Source organism: Pteropus alecto, unplaced genomic scaffold (assembly GCF_000325575.1).
Source record: "Pteropus alecto unplaced genomic scaffold, ASM32557v1 scaffold67, whole genome shotgun sequence".
NCBI lineage: Eukaryota > Metazoa > Chordata > Mammalia > Chiroptera > Pteropodidae > Pteropus > Pteropus alecto.
In genome coordinates, this window is record NW_006441061.1 from 4,448,259 (window position 1) to 4,475,537 (window position 27,279).

Sequence of the window (27,279 nt, forward strand, 5' to 3'; positions counted from 1 at the left end):
TCCACTTTGCACAAAAATGTATTTCTGTGATATCCCACAGTACAGACATTTCCCCAGGCCCCAGGTGGTAAAGCAATGCGATGTGAGCTCTGCCTGGGGTCTGGCTCAGGCCACGAGAGCATGGAAGGGAGGGGCAGCTGTGGCCCATCTGCCAAGCTAGGGGAACACCAGGCAGCTGTGGCCCAGGGCTGAAAGGGAAAGACTCCAGGGGAAAAAGGCCAGGCGCCTCGCCCCTGGGCTGCAGCTCTGGCCTGTTCTGCCTGGAGACAGAAATGCCAGGAGAATCCAAAAACAGGCCCAGGGCAGGAGGAGGGAGGAACCTGGCCCCAGGGGCCGCCTGCAGAGTCAACCCTGCTCCTGGTCCTAAAGGGGCCTCCTCACCCACCTCTGTCCCACGAGGAGCAATTCGGAGGGAGAACAAGCTATTCTGAGATACATTTGGGCTTCATACTTCTCTGAAATGCAGCCCAGAGGTTCTCAAGGTAAAGGCAGGAGGCAGGGTGGGAGGGGCTTCCCTGCAGGATGTGCCAAGTGCTGGTCTGGAGGCATCCGCCTGCTGCCGCTCGAAAGGCTGGCGTGGGGAGCCTCTGCCTGTGAGAGGTGAGGGGTCCTCTGGGCTGCGGGGCAGGCAGGGGCGAATGGGGCAGGCTCAGTTCTGCTGGTGGGGTGCCTGGGCACCTTGGGTGCTGTGGGCAGATGAAGGGCTGGGGAGTAAGGGAGCAAGCCCCGGGCCCCAGAAGGTGCTGGCTTCCAGAGCTGGGGGCAGGTCTTGGGTATGTTTGGCAGAAGGAGCAGTGGGATCTGCCTGAGTTCTGACCAGCCTTGGGCTGGGGCCTTCAACAGCCTGGGACCTGGTGGGAGACTAGGAGGCAGCCTCCATAGCAGCGTGGCCTCAGGGGGGCCTGGCCAGAGAGCAGCAGGGCCACTGTGAGCCCCGATCCTCGAGAGACCTCTGGGGCGGAGGCTGCCTGGGCCCAGGCCTGGGCACGGCTCACTTCCTTGGCCCAGATGGCCCACAGCTGGGAGCACCAAGGCATTTGGGAGACCCAGTGGGGTTACTTTGAATCCCTAAACCCTATCAGCCACCCCCAGGAAGCCAGATGAGGTTCTCAGGCTTTGGCGGGTGGGTTAGGGTGCTGGAGGGGCTGCCGAAGCCTGCTGCCTCTCGTAACAGGAAGCGAGGCCAGGGTCGGAGATCACTGGGAAAAGACCGGACACTCACAATGTTAGAGGCATTGAGTCTGGCAGGGGTAGGCGTGAGTGTGGCAGCGACGAAGGCTTTGAAGTTGGGGCTTGAGAATGGCCAAGGAAGCTGCAAGGACTCAGGGAGTGTTTCTTTTGTTTTTGTACAGAAATCATACACACAAAACTTCACACTTCCTAACAAAAAAAAATAATATATATATATAATATATATATCTCACTAATGTTAAGGAAAAGCGTCGGTTGTGCAAAAGTCCCCCTGTGTCCCTTCGTCCAGTGGGAGGCTCCCGAGTGGGGGTCTGCCAGCTGGGCTGCTTGAGAGTGCTTCCTGCGGGCCTGGCGGTCCAGAGCATTGGCGGCCACGGGCGGAGGCCTCTATCTGGACGTGTCCATGTTCTCCTCTTTAAAGTTACTGCAGTGCTCAGTCACCTTTCTGGAGACAACGAGAGAGAGAGGAGTGGAAGGCGGGCTTGAGTCGGGGTGGCCCTTGTCCCTCCCAGCTGGCCGATCGGGCTGCTGAATTTGTTGGCAAACGTTAACGGTGATGCTGACTGAGATGACGTGTACAAAGTGGCTGGCCGAGTGACCAGTATGCGCAGGGCACCCAGGAAATGGTACCGTGGCCGTGAATTCTATCAGCACCGTGTTTTCCCCGCCTTCCTCCCCACGTCCCCCTTCCCCACCTCTCAGCCCCAGGGCGTCCGGGGTTAGAGGATCCCCTGAATCGGCTCAGGCCTGACCTGCAAAACCCTCGGATCCTGTCTTCCTTCTTCACTTTCCCCTGCATACCCAGGCCTCTTCCTTCCCAAAAGTCTGTTAATGGTCCCCAGACTCGCTGCACAGCAGATTCACCCGGAGGTGTGAGTGCGGCCAGGGCAGCAGGGCTTGCAGGGGCCCCGGACGCCCTGCAGCAGCCAGTCCCCAGCGCAGCATTTGGAAACCACGGCTCGTGCTCGGGTCTTGCGCCTGCTCCAGTCTGGCCCTTGGGAACTGTTGCCCCGCTGCTGTCAGGTGTCACCCTGGACCTTGAATGACCTTCCCATTCAACACTAAGCCTCTGGGTTGGTTGGGGTGGGTGGGTGGTGGTGTTCACTGCAGCCTCTCTGTGCTAAGAGGTGCCCCGAGGCATTTCAGGAAGTAAGGGATGCCTGGGGTGGGACAGGAGTTGTGATGACGCAGTGACTTCTCCAGAGCTCCCTCTCAGTGTCTGTCATTCACAGGTGCTGTCAGACAGGCCCACTCAGATGGACGTCTCGGGTCTCACAGAGGCATCTATAGTGCCTGGGGTAGGTTACGGGTCAGTCTTAGCCAGTGCTTCTCAAATCTCCTGGCATCCCTGTTGACAATGAATGTTCCCAGGTCCACCTCCCAGACTCCCTGGGACAGAAGATCTGTCCTGGGGCCTGTACATTTTTAATGGTCTTTTCGGATGATTCTCTAGGGAGATTGTGAGCACCATTCATTTCACCATTCTCAAACTCAGACGAATCTGTCAATTAATGTTTAAGCAGTGCCTTTTGCCAAAAAGAACTGCAGAAACAGCTGACGCTCGCCAGCCCAGCCATGTCCTGGGAGCCTCTGTGCTCCAGGCCCCTGATCTGTGATCCACGCTTTACCCTACATGGTGTTTAGAACTGGGGCAAACTTAACTACACTCCCTTGTAGAATGGATCCTGGGGAAAGCAAGGTCGTTACTGCTGATTGCGACATGCAGCATCAGAGAGTCTCTTGTGTACTGATCAGTGGGAGGTCAGGACTGGTGATATTTTAGACTCTGTAGTGAAAACCGCACAGCAATGAAAGGCCTGACAACTCTGAATGGGACCTTCACGTTCACACTCATTTATACTCTGCCTACCTGATCTCTGGACTGTATTTTACCAGGGTCCTCTCTTTAGTTGGAATGTGTTTGGCCAGAAATAATTCTGACCTGACTTGCTGATGCCCAGTCATGAGAGGGTGGAATTTTGGGGGAATAAAAGAAAATGAAGCCTACAAACGAGAGGGCCTGATCATCTAGTTTCTGGCCCCAGCCGGAACCCCAACTTTAGGGGAGTTTGGCCACTCCTGACCACCAGGGGGCCCCGCCGCGTCCCTCACTCCCCCAAATCAAGGCTCCAGCAGAAACACTGCCTGCCTCTTACCGGGCCATCTCCTTGGTCTCTTGCCGTGCAGTCGCCATCTTGATCATGTCCCTCAGAAGGGGCATCCCACCTTCTTTAATCAGCAGGGGGCAGTACTTGTCCGCTGTGGGGAACACAGGGGCAGACAGCAGGGGGTCAGGGTGGGTCTTCCCTCGGCCAGGGGCCCAGAAACCCACCCCTGCTGCCAGGACTGCCTTCCCAGAGGGGTGTGACAAAGGCACAGGCTTGGGTAGTGGCACTGCCGCAGACTCGGGTGAGCTGTGCTTGCCCAGCCTGGAGTCCACTGGGGTGAATCTTTGGGAAAGGCCCTTCCCTATTTTGGTAAGCAGTAGAATTTGTTCGCCAGAGCTCACCCTATGGAAAATATCACCCCAACGAGTGGCTTCTAGTCTCTGAGAAGTTTTGGTACAAATACAGATTCCTAAGCCCTGCCCTTGGGTATTCTGATGCAACAGATCCGGGAACTGTTTGTTTGCATTTTTAATAAAATGCTACCAGGTGATTCTGGTGACCAGCCAGGATGGAACCACTGCGCCTTCTTATGGGGTGGGTTCATGGTTTACTCCAACAGAGAACATGGTGGTGCTTGGTATCTCCAGGGTTTACACTCCATGGAGGACGTGGGCATTTCGGTGGACCTCCCTCCAGCAGCTCCGTGTAGTGGCAGCTGTTTTTATTATCTCCATTTGACAGATGAAAGAACTGAGGTTCAGAAGGATGAAGTTATTCATCCAGAATCACTCCAGAAGCTTGTCTGAGGGGGTCCCAGCTCGGGGCTCTTTCCTCTGTGCTACGCTGCCTCTTTGAGGCAAGGTGCTACTTTTTGGTAAGACTAATCTCAAATAATAATAATAATAATAATAAAAGGCTAATGCTTATTGAACAGTTAGTGCACACGTGTTGGTATGTAGTATGTTCTAAGCACTTTACGTGTCTTATTTCACAGCAATTCTGTGAGGTAAGTGTTGTTATCCCAGCTTAAAGATGAGGCAGTTGAGGCACAGAGAGGTTGAGAAATCTGCCCAAAGTAACACAGAAAGTGGTCGAGCCAGGTTTCAAACCCAGGCAGTCTGTCCCCCGAGCCGGCACTCTTGTCCACTCTGCTGGTTACAGGACTGAACGGCACCCAGGTGCCAGGCTTGGAGCTTTATGTGGGTTCTCTTTTCACATCAATCTCGCGAGGAAGGTGTTGTCATTACTCCCCCTTTACAGAGGAGGAAACCAAAGGCCCAGAGAGGTTAGAGAACCTGTAAGAGGTCACCTGACCTCAAGTAAGAGAGAACTAGGGGTCACACCTGGTCTGTCATAAAGACTCTTGGCACTGTACTTTCTTTGTCCTCTCCTTCAAAGCCACCTAGCAGAGGACAGTTCAGGTTCTTCAGATGGACAGGAGGGGAGGACTCTCTTTGAGGGAAATGAGATCCGTTTTAAAGTTCTCTCCTGTTCTCTTGGATGTGTTTCCTTAGGGGTTAGTTCTTTGTTTGGGTACGTCTTACTCTGTTGTATAGAAGGTGTGGAGATTTTTGACTTGTTACTCATTTGGAAGCAGGAGGTATTAAGAAAGCTGTCTGGGAACTCTGGACGGGCCATCTCGCCTGCAGGCCTTCTCCAACCATGGGGCAGGCGCCAACCACTATGCTGTGTGTCCCACAAATGCTGGAGGGCAGAGGGCTGTGCTCAGAGGCACAGACTGAACCGGCTCTGCTGGTGGTCCCCAGCCTGTATTACGGGCTCTCTGAGGGCAAGTCTGCTTTTAGCTGGGTGAGTGTCCCTGTGTCTGAATGGAGGGCGAGTGAGTACTCACGGTAGACAGACACAAGGTTGTACAGGGCCCAGGTGGCCCAATGCTGGCTGACGGGGGAGATGCCCTGGGGAAGGAGGCGAAGAATTGGCTCAAAAGACCTGTAGGAAGAGAAATCAAGGTCACCTCTGGTACGGGGGTGGGGAGAGTGCACCTTGTTGGGGTTTCTCCTTCCTGAGGGCCCTACGGACAAACTGCGAGCAGGATGCAGGGGACCTAGGGCGTCTGGCCCTCCAGCCTGCTTCAGGCTGCACAAAGGGAGCCCCCTTGTGAGACAGGTCAAGAGCACGGACGTGTAAGGGAGTAGGAAGGACTCAGGTTAGGTGGCACAGAAGCTGGGGGCCTCGGTACGGAGGAGACCTAGCTTAGGGTGGGGGGCGGAGCACCCAGGGAAGCAGAAGAAAGGGGACTGCACTTCTTACAGTGGCCTCCTACCGGCCATCTCTGCAGTCATGTCCCAAAGCCTGAAAAACGTATGTGCAAACGCCCTGGGCCACTGATTTCCCTTCATCTCCCCTCGGGAACGACGTAACTGGAGTGTTGGCCACGAGCATGAGCCCGTTCCTCCCAATGTGGGTTTTCAACTTCAGTGTCAATCAGTACAAGATGGGCTATCCACACACAGAAGGTGACCCAGTCAAAACATGATGAGGGAGACCCAGATCTGTGGCTGGAAATTCAGTCACAAGATAGAATGACTATGCCAGCTGGACTGAAGGTAAGTAAATCTGTGCGTACAAAAACTGCTGGCAGGGGAGACGCCGGCACGTTGGCAGGGGTTCTTCCAGCGAATGGGGTTATAAATGATTTCTGTTTTGTTTCCTATTGCGTGTCTGTATTTTCTCACAAATAAACACGTATCGGATGTTTGTAAACAGCAGGCTTTGGGTACACGCAGGTGCCGACGTGAATGACACATGCACCAAGCTGTATAGCTGAGCTGTGTGCCTTTCTTCTCGGTGCCATATGTGGACTTCACCTCAGTAAGGAAGACCCGACAGAGGACTAGAAGAAAGGCAAGCTCTGGCCAGGCCATGCTGGGAATAAGGGTCCTGTCTCAGCACTCACCCCGCCCTCCCCACTCCGCACCTGTAATTGATATTTCTCCGTGAGTTGATGTCCCAGCTCTGAATCGCTGCCCACATACGCTCCTCCACCTCCTCCCGCTGGGGTTCACAGATGCCCCAGGCCTCTGGCCCATCAAACATGATGTGGGAGAGGACGCCACAGGCATTGTAGGACACCTCGATCCCGTCGGCCTTGCTCTCCAGCAGGTTGCTGCCAAGGAGAGCGAAAAATGGAGTCCGATTCCTTCTGAGTCCCTCTTCAGATACCAGCTGCTGGACCCTATCTTACAAACCATATGCCAGAGGTACTATTGATTTCTTTATCACTTACTAGCCATACCCAGATGACTTCTAAAAGGGCCCCGGGGTCACTAAGATAAGATTTATCGGTGAGAAGACTACTTATGAGGGTTGAAAGAATAAGAAACCACATTATAAAGGGAAAGCGGCATTTATAAGAGAAACCTAGGCTAAGAGCAGTTGTTGCCATTGAGCATAAATTAGAGCTCTGAGCATCCTGGCAACCAAGGCAAAAAGGTAAAGGAGAGAAGTACCAACCTGAAGACACTGATAAATTGGGAAGTCATTAGCTGGGGACGCAGCTCCTTCACCTCTGCCACATTCCCCAAGAGTCCCAGCATATTTCGATGAAGCTCCTGCTTCTCTGGAAATTCCTGGCCAAATGAGAGCCATTGGGCTACATCAATTAGTACTTAATTGTATGTGGTATTGTTAACCTAGATGCTTTACGAGTGTCTAACTAGACAAAGAGGGGGTGCAATATGTTGTCCTACCTTCTAGTGCACCCAGGATAGTGCTGGGTACACACTATAAGGGTCTAAAATGGTGGGGGCTCCTTGCCACAAAATCAAAGTCTGAGTGGGAGTGAGACCTATAAAATTGTAAATGGGACAAACATGGTTCTTTTACAAAAGCTCAAAATATTAGTTTCACAAGATCCTCTTAGAAACTAGAGCAAGAAAACAAGAGATGAGTTCTGTCCACCCTACTGGACAGAATCCTGTCCAGCTGATCTCCCAGTGGACCCCAGCCAGACTGGGCGTCTGAGGAAGCACTGCCAAGAAGGGTGGGTCTGGCCTTTCTCTGGAGGGAGGGCTCTAAGAGAGGGCCCAGCCAGGCCACCTGGGAGGTGTCTGGAGCTTCTGTCTGCAGCAAATCCTGGGCGGGGGGGAGGGAGCCTGAGAGTTGTCCGCCACTGCCCTTCCATGGGGGCCACGGGAAGAGGGGCTGCTGATGGATTTGGCTGGTGGGCAGCCTGGGGACAGGAGAATGGCTGCATGGGTGGCCTGGGAGGCTGCCGCTGCAGGGAGGCACTACCTTCAGGCAGTCCAGGAAGAGCTTCATGCCGTTGAAGTTGAGGAACATCTCGCAGTTGTCGGGTGTCTCGTCTGTGATATTCCACAGTGCACTCCAGGAGAACTCCATCACCTGGTCACACTGAAGGTGGGCAGGGAGGGGTGGGGCTCAGCACCGGCTCCCCCGGGCGGGACCCGTGGGCTCCTGGCACCCGGTGACGGGGGCCCCTCACAACATATAGACGCTCCCCTCTTAGGGACTAGCCCCATATGGACCAGCCTCTCTTAGGCTGCGGGAGGGCAGAGCAGGTCCATGAAGACTTATGACTTACTATCTTGTCCAGAAGCTTCTTCTGAATCAGCTTCAGCATGGTCTGTGGGAGGAGAAGAGAATTTGCTGGGGCCAGGCCTCAAGAGACCCCATAGCCCCCAAGAACCAAGATGGAGAAGGAGCATCAGCAATTCTGCTCCTGGCTAATACATCCTGACAAGATCAAATCTGCCTGTCTATTTGGGAGGCTGTTTGAAAAAGTACAACCCACAGACTTGGCATCGGGAGGCCTGGGTGCTAGTCCCGGTGCCACCCCAACTCCCTGTGTGGCTTGGGGCCTCCCCCTCAGCGGAATTCAGCCTCCCCAGTGATAAAAATGAAGAGACAGGATGCTCCTTCCTCGTTCTTTCCTTCCTTTCAGCAAATATTTTTCTCTCTGCTGCATCCCAGGCCCTACAAGAGGAAGTGGAGGAAATGCTGGGGGTGTAAGGATGGGAGGGACAGTATGGAGTCTTTCCCCATGGAGTTCACAGCCCGGTGCAAGGCCAACATCAAACAGCTAGTCCCTCAGACTCTTATCTAATCCCAGTTGGGAAGAGGTATCAGTCTGAGGAGGCAGGAGTGACTTATGCAGTGGAACCTAATGGGTTAATGGAAGGGCCAGGAGAGAATGACAGAATGTTCTAGTTGGAGGAAATCTATGGGGGTCATAAGCAACATTCGCTATTGGGAAACCTTTCCTTTGGTCTAGGCTGACTCCTTCGTGTGGCAGCGGGGCTAAGGAAGAGGAAGGGAGGAAGGCAGGGAGGGGCAGCCTGCCCGCACGCACCACAACAAAGCCCATCTTGCCCACGGCCTCCTTGTGGTCATTGTCCACCTGGCAGACCAGGGCGTTGCACAGGTGCACGGCGATGCGCTGGATCGACTCGTCCTGCCGCGTGGGGTTGAGGATGCTGAGCAGGAGCTCGTTGACACGGCGGTACTGGAACTCCAGCTCCTCGGGGATGCTGAAGTTGCAGAGGGTCAGGCAGCAGTTCCGCTGGACCTGGGCCGGGACAGAGACAAGCGGAGCGGAGTCAGGGGTGGACTCGAGCTGGACTCGAGGGGCTCTTAAGAGGTGAGAGAGCATCCGGGGCTGTCGTGTCCGGGAAGGCTTTCTGGAAAGGAGACTACAAGGCTTTTTTAAAAATCATTTAAAAAACAATGTAAAATGTAGTATACAGAAGAGTGGATAAAGTACAAATGTATAGTTTTACAAATATTTATAAAGCAAACAAGCTTTCCAACAACTGTGTAGCCACCATTTAGGTCAAGAAATACAACACTGCCAGCACCCAGAAGTCTCCAGATGTCCCTTTCTGATCATAGATACCCACTATCGCTGATATTTTATTCAAAAGACTCTCTGGCACCTTCTTTTTTGTTCAACTATAGGTTTGCGAGATCAAGCATGTTGCTATAAGCAGCTGAAATGCATTCCTTTTTCATTGCAGTATAGCATTCCAATTCCTTTTTCATTGCAGTATAGCATTCCATATTCATCCATTCCACTGCTGCTGTATGTCTGGGTGGACTTCAGTGTTTGACTACTTTAAATAATGTCTTATACACGCATCCTGGTTTCCGAGCCCATGGGCTTCTCTAGGGCACACACACATGGGTGGGGCTTCTGGGTCTTAAGGTGTGTGTTCATGTCTTCGACTTTACCAGGTAACACCAGACTGTTTTGTAAAATGGCTGTAACCAGTTTACACTCCTACCAGTGGTGCAGGAGAGTTCTAGCTGCTTCAGATCCTCAATTTCTCTTTGCGATGTTGGTAAGTTTATATTTTTTTTAGTGTTCTCAGCTCATTTTCCTTGTAATTTAATTACTTTCCATCCTTTCTCGTTAGATATTGGAAGTTCGGTATGTTTTATTAATTATTTAAATTAGAGGATATCACCCCTGGTTAACTCTTTGTCTTCTTCCAATTTGCATATTTTTTTTAATTTGAGAAAAAAATTTATTTTAAATTATAAAAGTAATACTTGCTCACTGTTCAGATAATACTATTCTGAAAAGAAAGTTAAAGTTCCCCCATTTCATTCCCCAGAAGGAATCACTGTTAAAAGTTTGGTGTACGTCCTAGATTTTTCTACTATGCAAATACGAACATATATTTGGGTAGAGAAGAGCCAAAAAAAAGATATACAAATTGGTCTAAAACTTCTCTTATCAATATGCAGTGGACATCCTTCCACGTTAGGATGTACAATTTATCATAATGTGCCACTGTGTGGGTGGATCACGTGTTACTTTTCCAGGCCCGTTACTAAAACATTTTGGTTTCCTCTGTTTCTATTTAATCAAAAAGGGTGGATGTATGTATAGCTTTTTCCCCTAAGAATATTTGATGGTGCAATACCAAGGCTAAAAGAGAAACGCATTTATAGGTTTGGCAGGTTCTGCCAGCGGCCCTCCACAACAGCTGTTCCATTTGAATCTCTCTAGTAGAAAGTTTAAGAGTGCCCTATGCCGACCTTTGTCAACGTCGGGTGTCATTGATCTCTTGAGATGAAATATGACATCTTGTTATTTTAATTTCCATTTCTTTGATAGTTTATTAATGCATTTGAGAGTTTTAACTAGTATTTTTTTTTTTTCATTAAAAAAAGAGGCCCCTTTAAATTCAATTATAAAATGATTATAAAATCAACCTCAATGTGAAAACCAGTTGTCCTCAGGTCTGGAGTTGGCAGGCAGTGGGAAAGTGGGCCTTCTCACCCCTTCGGAGGCTATAGCCCCACCATCGCCTTTCTGGAGGACAGTTCGAGACTACATACCAAATGCTTTAAAAATACACATACCCACTGCCCCAGCAATTCCACTTTTAGACATGTAGCATAAGGATAATCAATTAAGTATCGCCGGGAAAGCCTTATTTGAAATGGCAAAAAATAAAAAAACCAACCTAAATGTTCAACCGTTGGGGCTGATTCCATAACCGCAGCCCATACACTGAGGGGAGCCCCTTCCTGGGGCTCCTTGTGGGGCCGGGGCTCGGCTACTGCCTCTGAGCCCCAGCACAGAGTCAGCACGAGTGGCCTCTCCCTGGATGAGGATGCTGAACACTATGCTGACACCAACGATTATGAAACTGAACCATTAAAACCAGCTCTCTGGGAGAGGACAGCTGGCATTATGAATAACTTTTACTTTCTAGTTAATACATTTTCGTATTAGTTGAATTTGTTTTCTAAGCATTTGGTATCTTCTGTAATCAGAAAAGAGACGCTATTTAAAAAATTTTGTTGTAAAATGTTGATATGGGAGAGGTTCACATTCACAAGACATTGTTGAAATGAAAGTCCACATTACACAAGCATCACCAGAGTGAGCCCATTTACTAAATAAATATGCACACTAAAATCCAGAATGACAGACACCCAGTTTTAACGGTGGCTATCTTTGGGTGGCAGGATTATGGGTGGGATTTTTTCTTTATATCTGCAATCATAATTTTTCTGCAGCAAATTTTTTTTATTACTTTTATAAGAAAAACAGCTATTTAAAAAAAAAAGCCCCCAGCAGAGTGTTACTGGGCAGAAGGGTTGAGGAGTCAGCACGAGCAGAGGCCCAGAGGCAGGAGAACAGGGTCTCTGGGTGGAGGGTGGTAGTGGGTGGCGGGGTTGGGTTAGGGGGCCCTGAAAGCCAGGTCCCAGCATCTAGGGGTGATGGTGTGGGAAAAGCGAGTGGGGAGGGGGCAGTGCAGAGCCAGGCAAGAAAGGGTGGGAGCAAGCATGGCACCCTGATCTGCAAGCTGGCTGGCAGGCGGGGCCGCAGGGTGAGCAGGAAAAGGGGAGCAGGGCCAGAGCATGCAGGGCCATGGCGGGTCGGGGGCTCACCGTCACCTCCTGGTAGGATTCCATGCCATTCAGCACCACCTGGATGACCTGCCGACGCAGCTTGACGCTCTGCTCTGAGCGGTACTCGGAATTGGTCAGGTAGAAGAGGGCGGCGCTGCCTGTCACTTGAATGTTCTTGTCATACTTGTGGCACTTGAGGGCCGTGATGACCAGCTACATGAAGACAGGGGACAGGGGCCATGTTGGCAGGCCCTGTTGAAGTTGTGCAGGGACAGGCCCTCTGATCCAGCTCTCTGAGCGCAGACGGGGCCATGGTTCTGGGACAAGGCAAGTGGGATGTGACGGGGTGGGGTTGGGGTTTGGGAGGTAGGACTTCCGGTATCCTGGGGATGGGGTGGAGGAGGGACAGGGGCTCTGGGCACATGGCTCGGCCAAGTCCAACGCCCTCCAGGTGGGGACAGACAGGAGCCCGAAGACCTCCACTGCCCCCAGGCTTGGGGCTGACCTTCAGGGCTCGGAGAAGCTGGCTGCAGCGCTCGATGCGTGCGATGTCAAAAAGCAGGTTGATGGCCCGTGAGGTGATCTCGGGCCTGTGCTCCGTGTAGGCCTCGATGGCATTCAGCACCTGCTCCTCGTTTTTGTCACCACTTACCTGGGGATGAAGCAAGCTCAGAACAACGCGGAAGAGGCCAAGTGGTGGGATCCTCAGATCTCAGCTCTGTCTCTAGCCCCAGGGCAGACACCCTGGGCCTCCCGCTTCCCGCTTCCGGGGTACCCTGCTCCCCCCTTCCTCCCCTTCCCCTCTCACTTTGTAGGCAGGAATGTGTGTGAGGCGGCACAGGGAGGTCTCAAAGAGCCCAAGGAACTGCAGTGGCCTCTTCAGAGCCCGGAACGGCATGATGCTGCTCTTGGAAGGCTCGATGCTGGGGGAAGAGGGTGCTGCGGTCAGTGGCCTAGGGCCCCGCTGCCCTGGGTTCAGCACAAAGGTGGGCCTCGCCCTGGGGTGGCTAGGCATTTACTAGGGGCCCTCTTCTAGGCCCTCTGGCTCATCTTTTTTTTTTTCTTCTTTTAAAAGGCAAGGGACATAAGCTCCACCTCTTGATGGGTGGCAAGGTCACATTGTAGAAGAACATATGAGATGGGAAATATCGTTGTAGCCATCTTTGGAAAATACTATCTGTTATTCTTGTGAAGATTTGTCACCTTTAGGTTCCACCAATAATCATAGAGGGACACGCCCATCAACTAAACCCTGCCAAAGTATAGTTGGGCATGGGGCCTATGGCCAATTACAGCTGGATGGGTTTGAATCAGATCTCTTAACCAGCGAACCCAGGAACCAAGCTATCTGTCGCAACACCTAAGTAAGAGTGGTAGACACTGTCAGCCCCGTCTGAACACTACCACACTGTCTGTGGCCTGTACGAGCTTCGTAATTTTCCAGTTGCTCCTAGCACCTGTACCTTCCAGCCTTTGCTGTTCCCTCTGCTAGAACACCCTTCAGAGGAAGGCAAACTCAGAATGAACATTCAAGACAGCTTGGACACCATTCCTCCCTCCTCTCCCTCCTTCCGGATTCTCAGGGCAGCCCTGTGCTTCCCCTAACACAGCCCTGATAATGACCTGACTGTCCCCACTAGCTCGTACAGACCGGAGAGGGCAGGGCCTGATTCGTTTATCTCCAGCACCCAGAATAGCACTTGGCAGAGGGGCGCCTGGTAAATGCTTGTCGAATGATACCCCGCTGGCAACCATGGCAGGCAGGTCCCGACCTGGTCTGCCCTGCTTCCTCGTCCATCTTAGAGATGCTGCAGTTCTCCAAGATCATGTGGCCGGAGATATCCAGGGACATGAGGTTTCCCAGCTTCTGCACAAAGAGGCTCAGCACTTTGCGAGTCAGCTTGAACTTGTAGTAGCTGGAGAGGCGGTCTCGTGAGATGTCCAGGTGTCTGAAGATTGGGGCGGGGAGCACAGGTCAGGAGCTGGACACAGGTGGGGGCGTCCGCGTAGACCCCTGCTCCTTCAGTCCATGGCTGGGCAGGGCCCACCCCTACTATAACTATTGTAGCGTATTATGGGAAAAACCCTTCTGAGACATAGGTCCCTAAACAGCCCTGATCCAGCTGACACACTGGGTTTAAGGAATGGGACTGTCTCTTCCATGCCCGCTTCCTGCCTGGCCAGAAGTTCGAGAGCCTTCTGGGACTGACAGCACCCACCTCCCCACCCCCGCCCCAGCGAGCTCTGGGCCGGCCGCTCACCGCAGCTTGTGCAGCTGGACGATGACGCGGATGTGGTCGTCCGACAGGTCCATGTTGTAGAGCACGAGGGACACCAGGCTGTCTTTCCACTGGGTGAGGAAGGCTGCGTCGCTCGTCTGAATGCCTGAGAGGTCCAAGGTGGCCAGCGAGTTGAGCGGTCGCAGCAGGGACTCCACGGGGACCCCATCGATCATGCGGCCCAAGTTGAGGAAGCGGAGGCGGCTAAAGCCCTCGAAGGTGAAGTCCTTTACCAGCACTTGGCAGGTGGGGTTGACCAGGCACTCGTCTTCGCAACCCCCTGGGTTCTCCTCCTCGTAGAAGATATTTGCGCAGCCAAAGAGGCTCAAGGACACCAGGGTGTGGCTGAAGCTCCTCAGCGTCTGCAGGCTCTTGGCGGACAGCTTCTCGCAATTGGTCAGGTACAGTTCCACCAGGTCCTGGCACCAGGCAGAGCTCCATCATCACCAGTGCCCAGCCCCTTCCCTAGGCCTGGGCCTAGGCTACAGGTAGGCTTGGGGAGGGGTCCACGTGATGGGGGGAAGCACCAGAGGGGCCTTGGGATTCTTGCCTTGGAGGCGAGCGACTCTGCCCGACTCCCTGTTTGACTGTCTCGGGGCCAGCCTCCCCCGGCCATCCCTGGTACCGGGCGAGGCAGGTCTCACCTGCTTGCGAATGGCTTCCAGGTCCTGGTCCTGCACCAGGTCCTCGCGGAGATGGATACGGGTGAGGCGGGTGCTGCGGGGATCTGAGAAGAGGCTGAAGAAGCTGTCGTGTGGCTCAAAGTTGCAGGCGGCGTTGACCAGCTCCACGTACCTGCGGGGGAAGAAAGCCTGGCTCAGGGGAGGGGCACAGTGACCCTCATCCTCCTTCCGAGTCCCAGCACGAGACTGCCCCCTGAAGCCTTCCTTCTCTGAGCACCCCAGCAGCAATCTGTGTCTCCTCCTCATAGTACCTGGTTGGATCTCGACCACCCTACAGGTGAGATCAAGGGTGGTCACAGGAACCAGGAGTCCAAAGGTAGACCTCCTGGTAATAAAAGGCCTCTTATCAATAGCAAATCCCAGGTTCTTTCCCCCAAAACTGTAGACACTTCTGTAACAAACACACATGTCTACATCTCTCATCTTCTTTAAACCAGCTTCTGGTTCCTTGATCAGCCCTTCCCAGGACCCTTTCCAACAGGAAGATTAAGCCAAGGGGTCTGGATTTCCCAGCTGAGTGCAGGCAAGAACTCAATAAAACACTGTTGAGATCCAGCTCCTGCAAGAATCCTGGTCTGACGGAAAAGGTTTTGGTGCCAAACACTCTGGAATCTAAGTCCTGCTTGGCTGTTCACTACCTGGGCAACTTCACACAGGTAACTGAACTTCTCCAGACCTCGGCTTCTTCATCTGTAAAATGGACGTAAGTCTAATCTGCAAAGTGCCCAACCCAGTGCTGCCTGACCCACATTAAATGCTCAGAATGTTATTATAAGTCAGGCTCTGTCCTCAGGTCACACACAGGTTTCCACTTTTATATGCAACTGTCTAGCCTAACGATTTCCCTTCTGGGCATCTCAACTGAACTCTCAGTAGTCAGTGAACACACGTCATGCTCCTAGAGGCCTCTACTAGTGGGGATTCCCTTGGAGGGACCACATGAAGATTTTCTGAATGACTCAGTGCCCAGTCATCGATCCATTATTTGGGCACTGGTGTGTAAACCCGTACATGACCTTGTTCGCTCATCGACATGTGTTTATGGTCACCGGTATGCACACACATATGGGACAGCACATAAGTCCTTTATATATGTGCAGGTTCCCATAGCTGCTCACAGGTGTAATGCACACCTGCAGTTTCACACTCAAACATACCCTGTGCTGCAGAAGCCCAGCTGTGTACACATGCCCATTCCTTCACGTGCACGCTCCTCCATACATGCACCAACACGCACACATATAACTTTACAGTTATGGATACACCAGTATTCTGCGCCCATGGACACCCACGTGCGTGCATACATACCCTCACACATTTATATCCACAGCCACACCCCCACAAGGTGCACACGCAATGGTCTCAATCTGTCCACACGTGCTCATCCTAAGACTTGTGCCCCGCCCAGCTTGGGCCCGCTCACTCATTGACGAGCCGGTCACAGATCTCGCTGGGCAGGAAGATGTCTGGATGTAGCCGCAGAGTCTCCTTATCCAGCAGGTAGCCCAAGGTGCCATCCAGGTTGCGCAGGCAGAAGTCGGTGCAGAGGGCCATCAGGGACTCCGGAGTGTCGGACGCCATGCTGGGGGCAGGCAGGTGGGCCACTCCAGGACAGGGGCCTCCAGGGGCAGCGGTGACTCGTCAACACTCACAGGATCATTGGCAGAACCACAGCCTAGAGAATACGAAAGAAGCTGGGTGAGCCACACAGAAGGGCCAGACCCACCAGCTCTCCTATGTCCATGCTGAGTTGGGAAACTGAGGCCCCAGAAGTCACACTCAAAATAGCAGCTTAGCAGGGCCAGGCTCCAGGACTCCTGAGTCCCTCCCTGCTGCTCCCTGCATGACATCATCTATGTGTGATTTGACCTGCAAAGACCAGGGGGCCTTGTCTAAGCATTTCTATGCCTTCACAGTGTCTGTGGGCAGACACCTAACGCTTGGGTGGGGATAATAGCAGCTTTCATTAACAGCTGGGGTGTCCCTTGCTGTGTAACCTAACCCGAGTACAGCCGTCACTGAATGCTCAGTATGTGCCAGGGTTCTGTAGACACGTTATCACCCATCTCATTCTATATGATAAAGAATTAAGGCTCCTCCTAAGGGAAATTAAAATATACGTCCACATAAAAAGCTGTACATTAATGTTCATAGTGGTATTATTCAAAATAGCCCAAAGTGCAAACAATACAAACGTCCATCAATGGATGATGGATAAACAAAAATGGAGTATTATTCAGTCACAGAAGGAATGAAGTACAGATACACGCTACAACACTGGACCTTGAAAAGACTGCGCTAAGTGAAGAAACTAGTCACGAACGGCCACGTGTTGTATGACTCCATTTATATGAAGTGTCCAGTTAGAACAGGGAAACCCATAGAGATCGGAGTAGGTTAGTGGTTGCCTAGGGCTGGGAGGTTGTGTGGGGATGAGGAGTGACTGCTAGTGGGTACAGGGTTTCTTTCTGTTTTGTTGTTGGGTTGTTTTTTTTTTTTTTGCATTAATACTGCTTTTATTAAGAATAATTGCTATAATAAAACAAATACCATTATACATTATTTTTCCAATGAGCTGCAGTTTGAGAAACTGATTAGCAAAAATAGATCTTTAAGATGTGAGTCATGGCAAACTGGTATAGGGTTTCTTATTAATGAAAATGAGCTAAAATTGATTGTACAACTCTGTGAATAGACTAAAAACCACTGAATTATCTATTTTAAATAGGTGAACTGCATGGTATAGGAATTATAGCTCAATAAAACTTATTAAAAATGTGAAGTCTCCTACTATCTAAATAGCTAAGCTGCTATTTAATAAGTTTAATAAGTTTAATAGGTCACGGTTTCTTAAATAAGCCTCATAAGGGAAAAAGTGGTAAGTCAATTTGCACCGAAACGAAGAAATTTCTGCTCATACATACACAAAAATTAATCTGAGATGGACCTTAGACCTATATGTAAAGGTAAAACAATAAGATTTCTAGAAGAAAACACAGGATAATATCTTTATGGCTTTAGAGTAGGTAATTCCTTAAATATGTCACAAAACACCCAAATCCTAAAGATAAATTGATAAATCAGACTGCCTCAAAATGTAAGGCTCTTTTCATGAAAAGATAGCATTATGACAGGGCAAGCCACAGAGTAGAAGATAGTTCCAATAATATACCCAACAAAGGACTCGTATTCAGAATTATAAAGAATTTCTACAAGTCAGTCTTTTACAAAAGGACATAGCATCCAATTAAAAAATGGGCAAAAGACTTCAACAGATATTTCACGAAAGCTAGAGAAATGAACAATAAACATATGGAAGAGGGCTCAGCTTCATTAGTATTGATAAAACCACAATGAGATACTATTTCCCACCCACCAGAATGGTTCTTTTCAAAAGAATAGCAACAATACAGGCAATACCAGGCCCATATTACAGTGAAGATATAGAACGACGGGATGTCGCCCACGCTGCTGGTGGGAGTGTGAATTGGTGTGAACTGGGAGTATAAATGGAATATTGCGTGACACTACCTATTAAAGCTGAAGACACATATATGCTCAATTTTCAGCGATTCCTTAGGTATATATACACCCAACAGAAACATACATATGAATGTTCATCAAAAGACCAGAATTAATTGCAAACCATTTTCCTACCAGATTCTATATGAGAAAGGGGGAAAAAAAATGGGCAGAATTAATTCATGATGTTCAAAGTCAGGGTAGTGATTACCCTTGCAGCAAGGGTGCAGTTAGAAAGTGACAGGGGGGCCTCTGGGAGTTCTGCGACAGGTGTGCTCACTTGTGGAAAGTCATCAAACTGTCAACTCATGCTTTGTAGGCTTTTCTTTATCTAATGTGATACTTTGATTAAAAAACTTTTTTAAAAGTGCAGGCTCTATGGTCAGACAGACCAATGTTTCAACCTGATTCCATAATTCACTGAATTACTTAACCTCGTTGGACCTCAGTTTCCTCATCTAGAAAATGGGGATAATAACTCCTACTTCACGGGGCTGTGGGAGTAAATGAGATGTCAGGAAAATGCCTAGTCTCAGGCTTGACAGGACAAGTATACAACAAATGGTTATGATCCCATTTTACAGATGAAGAAACTCGAGCTCAGAGACAGGGGTTGCTCTGTTCAAACTGGGATTTGAGTCTTATCTCTTGAAACCCATCACATCACCCCATGGAGGCTTCTGAAGGAGTTTAGGGCCCGGCATCGCCCCTGGCTTCTTGGAGTCTCGGAGTCCGTACTTGAACCTTCCAGGCTGCTCAGGAAACCCAGGGGGCAGCCGCAGAGCACTGTGCGCTTTAGAACCCCAGTTCTTGGTTCTGGTCCCACCACTTACTGGCGACCTTGCTGTAAGAACTCTGGAGTCGGGCTGCCCCAGCTTCAAGTGTCAGCCCTGCTGCTTAAGAACAGGTGAACTTGGGCAAGTGTCTTCACCTCTCTGTGCCTTAATCGCTTCTCTAAAATGGGGAGCTCTTTGTGAAGACAACATGGAATGATAAAGGGCTTAGCATGGTGCCTGGCACACAGTATCTGCTCAATAAAAAGCAACTATTATTATCATCATTGTCATCGTCATACCCTTCTCTTACCTAACCTGCCCGGGTCCCCAAGTAGATCAAGGTCTGCCCCCACCTAGCTCCAGACCTGGATCTCCTGCCATGAGGCCCGTAGTGCCAGCTGTCCCCCTGGCTATGTGACACCCTTGAGAGAAGGCATAATAAACAGGCTGCCCGGGCCGTGGGCATGGCCTTTCTTTGCCTTCATTCACTTTCAGATCTTCGAGAGCCCAGCAGCCTCTCCTACCTGGGAAACTGGAGCCAGAGGGAACACAGCTGGCAGGCAGACAGTCCCTGTTGGAAACTGATGAGTCTCATCTCTTTGAACAGTCACTCAAGGCCTCCAAAATTAGAACCAGCTTACTGGCCTACCTGGTGCCCAGGGACCCCCTATTCCAGCTGGCCCAGCCTCCTTCACTGTGCTGGCAAGAGGCCATAAGCACAGGGTCACTTTCAGACCTTTGCTCAGTCTCTTCTCTTTCAACTTGGATCATGCAAATTCAACTAATTATTCTAGTTTCTACTCTAGATACTGTCCTATGCCCAAACACACACTCACTATGCCAGCCCACACCACCTAGAACTCTCCTCCCTATTTAACTGGTGCCTCTGCATCCTCAGCTCAGAGTGTCAACATCATTTCCACCGGGCAGCTTTCCCTGACTGCTGTGTGCCCCCACAGGCCCTACCGGAACAACTCACACTTTGTATCAATGCTAGTTTAACCATCTGGCTTCCTTGCCAGGCGGCCGGCTGTCTTGTCTGGTATTGCATCCCTGGGCTTAGCCTAGGTCATTTATTTATTCACTCAGTAACTGTCTAGTGACCATTGGGCATCCAATGGTGAGTGAGACCAGATAAGGGCTTTGTCCTCGTGGAGCATATTGGCTCTCGAGGGTGACAGCCAGTCATCTAAGAAGCACCCAAACCTACCCCATGTAACTGGGACGAGTGTTCTGAAGGACAAGCAGGTACCTGGGGCTCTGGGTGCCTATGCCGGGGACCTGCCCTAGACTGGGGAGGCAGAGCAGGCTTCCTTAGAAGTGACACTTCAGCTGTGACCCAAAAGATGAGTCATAGTTAACTTTGGTGGTGGGCAGAGAAGGGAAAGGCGTTCTAGGAAAGAGGACAAGATGTGCGCAGGCTAAAAGGACAGTCGGTGTGGGGCACTGGCAGCACAGGCCCAGCTCTACGACTATTTGCTGGACAAAAGGGCCATTGAACACCCATGTGGGCCTAACAAGTAGCAGGTGTCAACATATGCCTGTGGAAGGGATGACGAGGGACTTGGAGGTTGTGCCATATGTGGAAGCTGGGAGGCAAGGCACACTCTTGTGTCCTCCCTGCCACTATGCCCAGGACAATGCTAGGTACCCAGTGGCAGGCACCCAGGTAGCCTTTCTGTCCTAACCCTGCACCCCAGGTGGAAGAAACACCACCCTTCGACTTCCAAGGTCACCGAAAGCCCCCAAAAGACAAATCAGGCAGATGACACCATCTACTAACTGCCTTTGGCAGTGTCGACCCTGTTACTTAGGGCTGGAGTGCCACTTGTGACACCTCCAGCCGTGAGCCTGGCACCTGCTAGATGCAGCCATCTCAGACCACCCCACCTCTTCAAGCTCCTTATCGTCATGGCAGGCACCGGCCACCTGGGATTCTGGTGACTGGGGACAGAAGAAACTCCAATTATGACAGAACAACACGCGGCGAGAAGAACCCTGTGTCTTCCTCCATCCCTTCTCCTGCAGGTTCTCTAAAACGGGATCCATCATGAGCCTGTGGCATCTTGGGGAGGGGTGGACAGTGGGGAGAGAAGGGAGAGGCCGGCAGCGGCAACAGCCACCACCTCCACGTTAGTGGCTTCCAGACATGGCGCCGAGCTCCTTATGAGCTTCATTTTATATGGTCTCCTATTTAGCCAACAAAACAGCATCCACTGGGACACTGTACTTGCAGCTAATTCATTATTTGTGTAAAAATTCGTCCAATGACCCACCCTGCCCCAGCTCGTGAGCTCTGGGAGGGCGGGAACCCCGGCTGCTTGCACGCTCCTGGATCCTCTGTGCCCAGCCCATGCCTGGCATCAACGAAATAAAGGTTTGCTTTGGCCAAGTTACCTCACTACAGCACCCCGAGGTAGAGAATGTTAACATTTTGATGAAGACAACAAGGTTTGCCTGAAATCACACAACTCAGATTGGGACACAACCCTAAAACAAACCTATGCTTCTCACCAAACCATTAAGTCTTCTGTCCATGCAACAAAGGGGAGAGAAACTAAGGTCCCCAGGAGGGAGCATGGGACCCCGCCAGCGTCTTGACATTCAGCCGACAGAGGCTAGGGGAGCCAGAAACTCTGAGCCTTGGAGCAGCACCCACCCTATGAAATATTAACCCAAGGCCAGGGGAAAAACCCAAACAAATGCCCTATTTACAGAGGCTGGAAGCTTTTCAGGAGGGAGTGGATCATGGGCCAGATATTGGAGGTGGGAGGCTGCCATAAAGGGATTCAGGGCACGTGCCAGGGGTCTCTGAGGGGAGGAGTACAGGTGAAGATCCGAGGGCATCCCAGGAGGCTGCCATCCTGCAGACTCTACATCTGCCAGGGCAGGTTATGTCAGGAAGATATGGAAATGGAATGAGGAAGGGATGCACATCACCGCTTGCTGGTGCCACATGAAGGCAGAGGGGCCTTGGGGATAGCCGGGTACCAATGAAACTTAATGATCATGCCCATACTATGCACCGTATTCCAAGAACTCCGTGACTTCTCTCAACAACCACACGAGGCAGGCGTTATTATAATCCACAACGTACGTGTGAGGCAGCTGAGATTCTGAGTGGCCAAATCATTTGCCACGGACTCTGTGGACGTACATACCGATTAGTATACATGTATTCATTAGTTCAAGGCCCAGTGGTTAGAGCTTCCCATGCACGTTCTCACTGAGGCCGCAAATAACCTATGAGGGAGTATGTATTATCATTTTGTTTTCCAGATAAAGAAACTGTGGTTCACAGAAGTGTAATGACTTACCCAAGGTCCCCCAGTAAGTGCCTGGTACCCATTATGCTACGGGCAGAAAGTGGTTCTCCAAGCCTCAGCTCTTCCTTCTTATACTTCTAAGAGTCCTGGGGCACTGAGCACGAATGACTGGGTATCGCTGGTAACCATCCCATGGGCATATATCATTTGTTTGCCATAGGACCGGACGCTTCCTAAGGCAGGGAGCCCGTGTGATCCTTGGAGTCTCCATGACACAGTGAGTGTGTGACTGGTTGGTTGTGGATGAAGGAGCCGCAGCTCCCCAAGGTGCCCAGGCAATGTTTACAGCCTCAATATTCATGAGGGTCCTTACCTGTCAGCGTGTTGCAAATACACCTACCTCATGGGGTTGCTGAGAACATGCCATGAGATGATGGCAAGAAGGTGGTAACCAATAACTACTGCACGATTTCCTACGAATGATGCTCGGAAAGACCCTTCTGCTCATTTCTGAAGCTTCGGTGATCTCAAAACAGATGACCCAAGGGGAGACTCTGAACTTCAAAACAGTTGAGGTACTGAAGCCCTCTTCCTAGGGGGCCCCCAGAATATGTCTGCAAAATCCTGGTGGCACTAACAATAACAAGAATAGCTTTTTACCTTTGTAGAGAGCTTTAGGGTGCACCAAATTCTTTCACAATCTTGTTTCATTTCATCCTCCCGATAGCCTTCAGAGTTAGTGTACAGATAGGAAAACCGAGGCCCAGCCAGGGGATGGGACTGCCCAAGCTCACAGAACGAGCCTGGGGATTGAACCCAGGTTCCCACATCACTGCTCCGACGTTCTAGCCACAACAGCCTGCTCCAGCAATGCTGGTTCTCAGCAGCTCAGTGCTCTGACTTTTCATGTTCAAATCCTCTGGCCCAGTTGCCCAGCTCAGTTTATGACCCAGGCCTGATGACATAGTCCAGGCTTAGGGGGTGAGGAGGGAGATGAACCACTGTTCCACTCCCTATAAGGCAGGCTGCAAAATCTCAGCCTCTGCTGGGCACTTCTGGAATCAACAATCTCCATCAGCAGATCAGTCAGACACATCTCAACCATATGTCCAAGATCAACATATACTGCCCTTCTCAACCTGTCTTCATGTCATATTTATTTCAATACCGTCATTTGGCCCATTTTATATGGCAGAATGGGGATTTGCTGAGCTCTTTAAAAAAAAGTCTCCATTGCCTTCCACCGCTGTCAAAAAGCCAGGACCAAGCTACCATCTTCCCTGCAGGATATGCAACCACTGTTCCCACTGAGGGGTGACAGGAAGGTTCCACCACATCTCCCCAATTGTTCCCCAAAATCCACTTGAATTGACACCACCAGCTGGTGCTGAAAAAACGTCTTTCATGTAGACACATTCAAACAGTTCCTCATCGTCGCTGTCATGATCACAACTGCTACGTATTGAGTGCTTAACATGTGCCAGTTCATGCACTAAGCACTTCAGCGTGTGATCTCTCGTTTAACCCAATAATCCTATTTTATAGAAGAGGAAACTGAGATGAAAAAAGTTCCCTTGCCCACGTTCTCACAACCAGTAAGCAGGGGCATGACATGATCTAACTACAGTGCTCTGTGGCTGTCTTTTTTGTATTTATTCCATCAATGGTCATTATGAAGATGGAAAAAGGGTACTTACAACTCAAGGCCAGAGCACAATGGTCTTTTGTCACCTAAAACAAATCTGTATTTTCTCCAAGTACCAGATACTTCAAGTTAGTACAGTTCTGAAAGGGTGCCCCATTAGCTACCCCATGACCTTACCTCACAGTCCCTGATGTCCTCTGCACCATTATCTGGTCCCCACTCTTCTCATCAACCAATCCTCCCCGCTTCACTCTGCTGGAGGCCTTCTGTCCTCATGCTGTTTCTTAAAATCATCAGGTATACTACCCCAGGACCTTTGCACTTGCTGTTGAATGCTCTGCCTTCAGAGAGCTGCATGCCTTGCTCCTCACTCTCTTCAGGCCACTGCTCAGATATGACTAATTAGATACCTTCTCTGACCATTCTCTATAGAAAGGTGACTCTACTCTCTGGCCCTTTCCATGGCCCTTCCTGCTGTATTTTCCTCCATGGCCACCCTACATATTATGTTTATTATTTGCTAAATGAACGAACGAACGGAAACAGAGAGGTCCCTCACTCCTGGCAGTCACCCCTTGCTCTAAATGTAGGCTCCCGTGACCCTTTTCAAAGCTGCCTTCAATGCTCATTCTAACCTGTTTGAACCCCTGAAGAGAAATAGTCTGTGGGAAAGATCATACGAGGTGATTTGCCCTCGCAGGCATCAGGCATCCCTCTCCCCCTGACAAACCAAACGTGCTGGCAGGCACAGGCAAAGACTGGAAATCTTGGACTCCTTGGGCCAAAGAGCAGCCAAGTGAGGTTCCACCCACAGAGCTACAGTGGCCAGCACAGTTTCACTTTCGGCTCACCTACCAGGCTCCCTGTTCCTCAGGTTTGCAACCCCGCCCCATCCCTTTCCCACCCTGTTGCATTTCCCTGCACCTTGTCATCATCCCTTTTAGGAGCTGATCCAGAACCCAAGCCGTCCCTGAGCTTTTAAGCACCGCTTTGGGGAAACCTAAACTCATCCAACAGGTAGGAGGGGCAGGGGCTGACCCTTTCAGCCCTACATCATCCCCCATTTTGTAGTGGCATCCAACAAGGCGTCATTTTCTCTCTGGAGGAAGGGAGCTCAGTTTTAAAGGCACGTTTCTCAGACCTGGCAGCAGCAGTAGAGAAGGGAGCCCTCCCACCATTGGCCGAGATGGACCTGTGCAAGTCCACTGGAGGTGCGATGCTGAGGCGATGCTGAGGCGCCGGAGGCAGGAGGGGAAGGGGTAGGACGCAGATACATCCCTTGCCTCCTGGAGCGGACGGGATACTTCCTCGGCGAGGAGGAGCTGAGGACGCGGCCCGGACCGGCAGGGGATCTCGTCAGGCTAGGGCCAGGGTCTGGGGGAGACGGGGGTCGGCGGGGCGGAGCTTGAGATTCCGGGGGCGGGAGCCCCGGGCGGGACAGGGTCGCGCCGGGGGGACCCCGTGGCCGTTACCTTGCCCTGAGGGCTGCGGGCCGCCGGGTGCTGGCTCCAGGGCCCGGCCCCTCCCCCGATCCGGCTCCTACGGCTCTGGAGCCTGCAGCCGCCGCCGCCTCCGCTGTCAACAAACCCCGGGCGCGTCACTTCCGGGGCCGCCCCTTAGCAACAGCGAACCGGTGTCCCCGAAGGGTCCCGCGGCGAACGCGAGCGGCGGCGGCGGAAGGTTCCGGGGTCCGGAGGCGGCTCCCCTCCCAGGCCCCAGACTCGTGTGCCAGGGGAAGAGGGAGCAGGTGCCCCCGCCCCGTCCCGACCCGGGTAGCAAACACGCGCCTCAGGGGCTGTCCTTAGCCTCTGAGGGGTCCGCTCGTGTGACCTCGGGTTCGGGTCCCGCTCTATCCTGCGGCTCACCAGATCCCAGGCAGTGGTTCAGGGCCGGACTGACTCCACCTTCCCCGTCAGCACCGACGTCTCTCGGAGCTCTAGCCCCTACATCCAGCGCCCTATTGAACACCTCCCTGGGTGCTCCACAGGTAACTCACACCCACACGTCCGAACGCATTCATCATCGTCCTCCCTAACGCGCTGCTACTAACCCAGCTAGTTAATGGGCCACCTGGCAACTCGGCTGTCACGTGGGAACTTGCGAGTCGATCTCGGACACTGAGTTTTCCTCAGCTCCTCGTCCAGTCGCCAAGTCGTAAGGATTTCTCAAACCAGGCCCTGCTCTCCTTTCCCAGTAGTGCTCGACTCTGCCTACCATCATTTCTTTGGATCCCTGCAACTGTCTGCTATTGGAACTCCGCGCTCCTTCCCCTCGTTCTCTCCATAGTCCCAGAGTGGTCGTTAAAAAATTTTTAATCAGGGCACTCCCCTACCTACAACTCTTAACGTAGACAAGGATATTTGTCCCGTCTCCCTCTTGTCCCCCTCCCCTTACTTACCCCCCTTCCATTCTCCAATCCAGATAGTTCAAAGCATTTTTTTTGTTGTTGTTCTTTTAATGATCCCTCTCTCTCCCATAGGCTCCAACAATATCTTTCCAACTAAACATTTTCTTACTCCCATCTTTATACAGGGTACACCTTCACCTTCTGGTCTTAGGTTAGACGCTATATTTTTGAAGAACCCTTTCCTAACACGACCATCGCGCAGAGTCTAATAACTAGCTTTTTGGATATGTTCCTTCTGCCTAATATCTTTTAGTTTTTGACCATGTGTAACTATGTACAATTTTGAATCCTTTAAAAAGTCTATTTATTTTAAATGATCAAAGTAAGCAGTGCTTATTAAAAAAATCCAAACAGTACAGAAATATATGGCAGAAAAAATGAAAATCCCCATCACATCCTAACTCAATCCCAATTTCTTTCCCTTCCCCAGAGATGACCACTCTTAACAATTTGATAAGTATCCCTCTGTCCTTTAAAAATATGTGTGTATATGTAAGAGCTAAAACTATAAAACTCTTAGGAGAAAATATAGGAGTAAGTCATGATTTGAGGTTAGACAATGGTTTCTTCGATAGGACAAGCACAAGAGAAAAAGTAAGCGAATTAGGTTTTATCAAAATTAAAAACTTTAGTGCTTTAATGGGCACCATCAAAAAAGTGAAAAGACAACCACAGAATGGGAGAAGATATTTGCAAATCATCTATCTGATAAAGAACAGCAATCAAGAATATGTAAAGAACTTCAACTAGATAATAAAAAGGCAAATAACCCAATGTAAAATAGGCAAAAGAGTTGACTAGACATTTCTCCAAAGAAGATATAAAGGGCCAAGATGCACAGGAAAGGATACTCAACATCGTTAGTCATCAGGAAAATGCAAATCAAAACCACGATAAATGACAATTTTATATCCTTAGGGTAGATATGATCAAAGAGCTAGACAATAAGTATTGTCAAGGAACTGGAGAGATGGGAATGTAAATGGTGTAGCTGCTTTGGAAAGCAGTTTGGCAATTCCTTAAAAAGTTAAACATAGAGGTACCGTAGGACTT

At 50.8% G+C, this 27,279-nt stretch overlaps 1 protein-coding gene and 1 long non-coding RNA gene across 7 annotated transcripts; one reads left to right on the forward strand and one right to left on the reverse strand.

Moving 5' to 3' along the window:
* On the reverse strand, positions 1-27,279 carry ZER1 (zyg-11 related cell cycle regulator). 6 transcript variants are annotated; one of them, XM_015594266.2, is made up of 16 exons: positions 25,685-27,279; positions 16,034-16,285; positions 14,572-14,722; positions 13,910-14,346; positions 13,421-13,597; positions 12,457-12,571; positions 12,154-12,300; positions 11,688-11,861; positions 8,632-8,847; positions 7,864-7,905; positions 7,554-7,673; positions 6,774-6,889; positions 6,238-6,426; positions 5,152-5,249; positions 3,348-3,450; positions 1-1,636 (listed from the first exon to the last, which is right to left on the reverse strand). In XM_015594266.2, exons 2-16 carry the CDS (start codon positions 16,189-16,191, stop codon positions 1,579-1,581), a joined length of 2,301 nt encoding a protein of 766 aa, XP_015449752.1. In that variant the 5' UTR covers positions 16,192-16,285; positions 25,685-27,279; the 3' UTR covers positions 1-1,578. The 6 variants fall into 6 exon arrangements, with proteins under 6 accessions (XP_015449752.1, XP_006918092.2, XP_015449750.1 ...); XM_006918030.3 differs by lacking the exon at positions 25,685-27,279 and adding an exon at positions 25,012-25,636 and having other exon boundaries at positions 11,694-11,861; XM_015594264.2 differs by lacking the exon at positions 25,685-27,279 and adding an exon at positions 25,292-25,635.
* Positions 6,435-14,094, forward strand: LOC107196120. Its single transcript, XR_001517457.2, has 5 exons — positions 6,435-6,520; positions 7,560-7,679; positions 8,687-8,919; positions 9,513-9,619; positions 13,957-14,094. It is a non-coding gene; the product is annotated as an uncharacterized LOC107196120 (long non-coding RNA).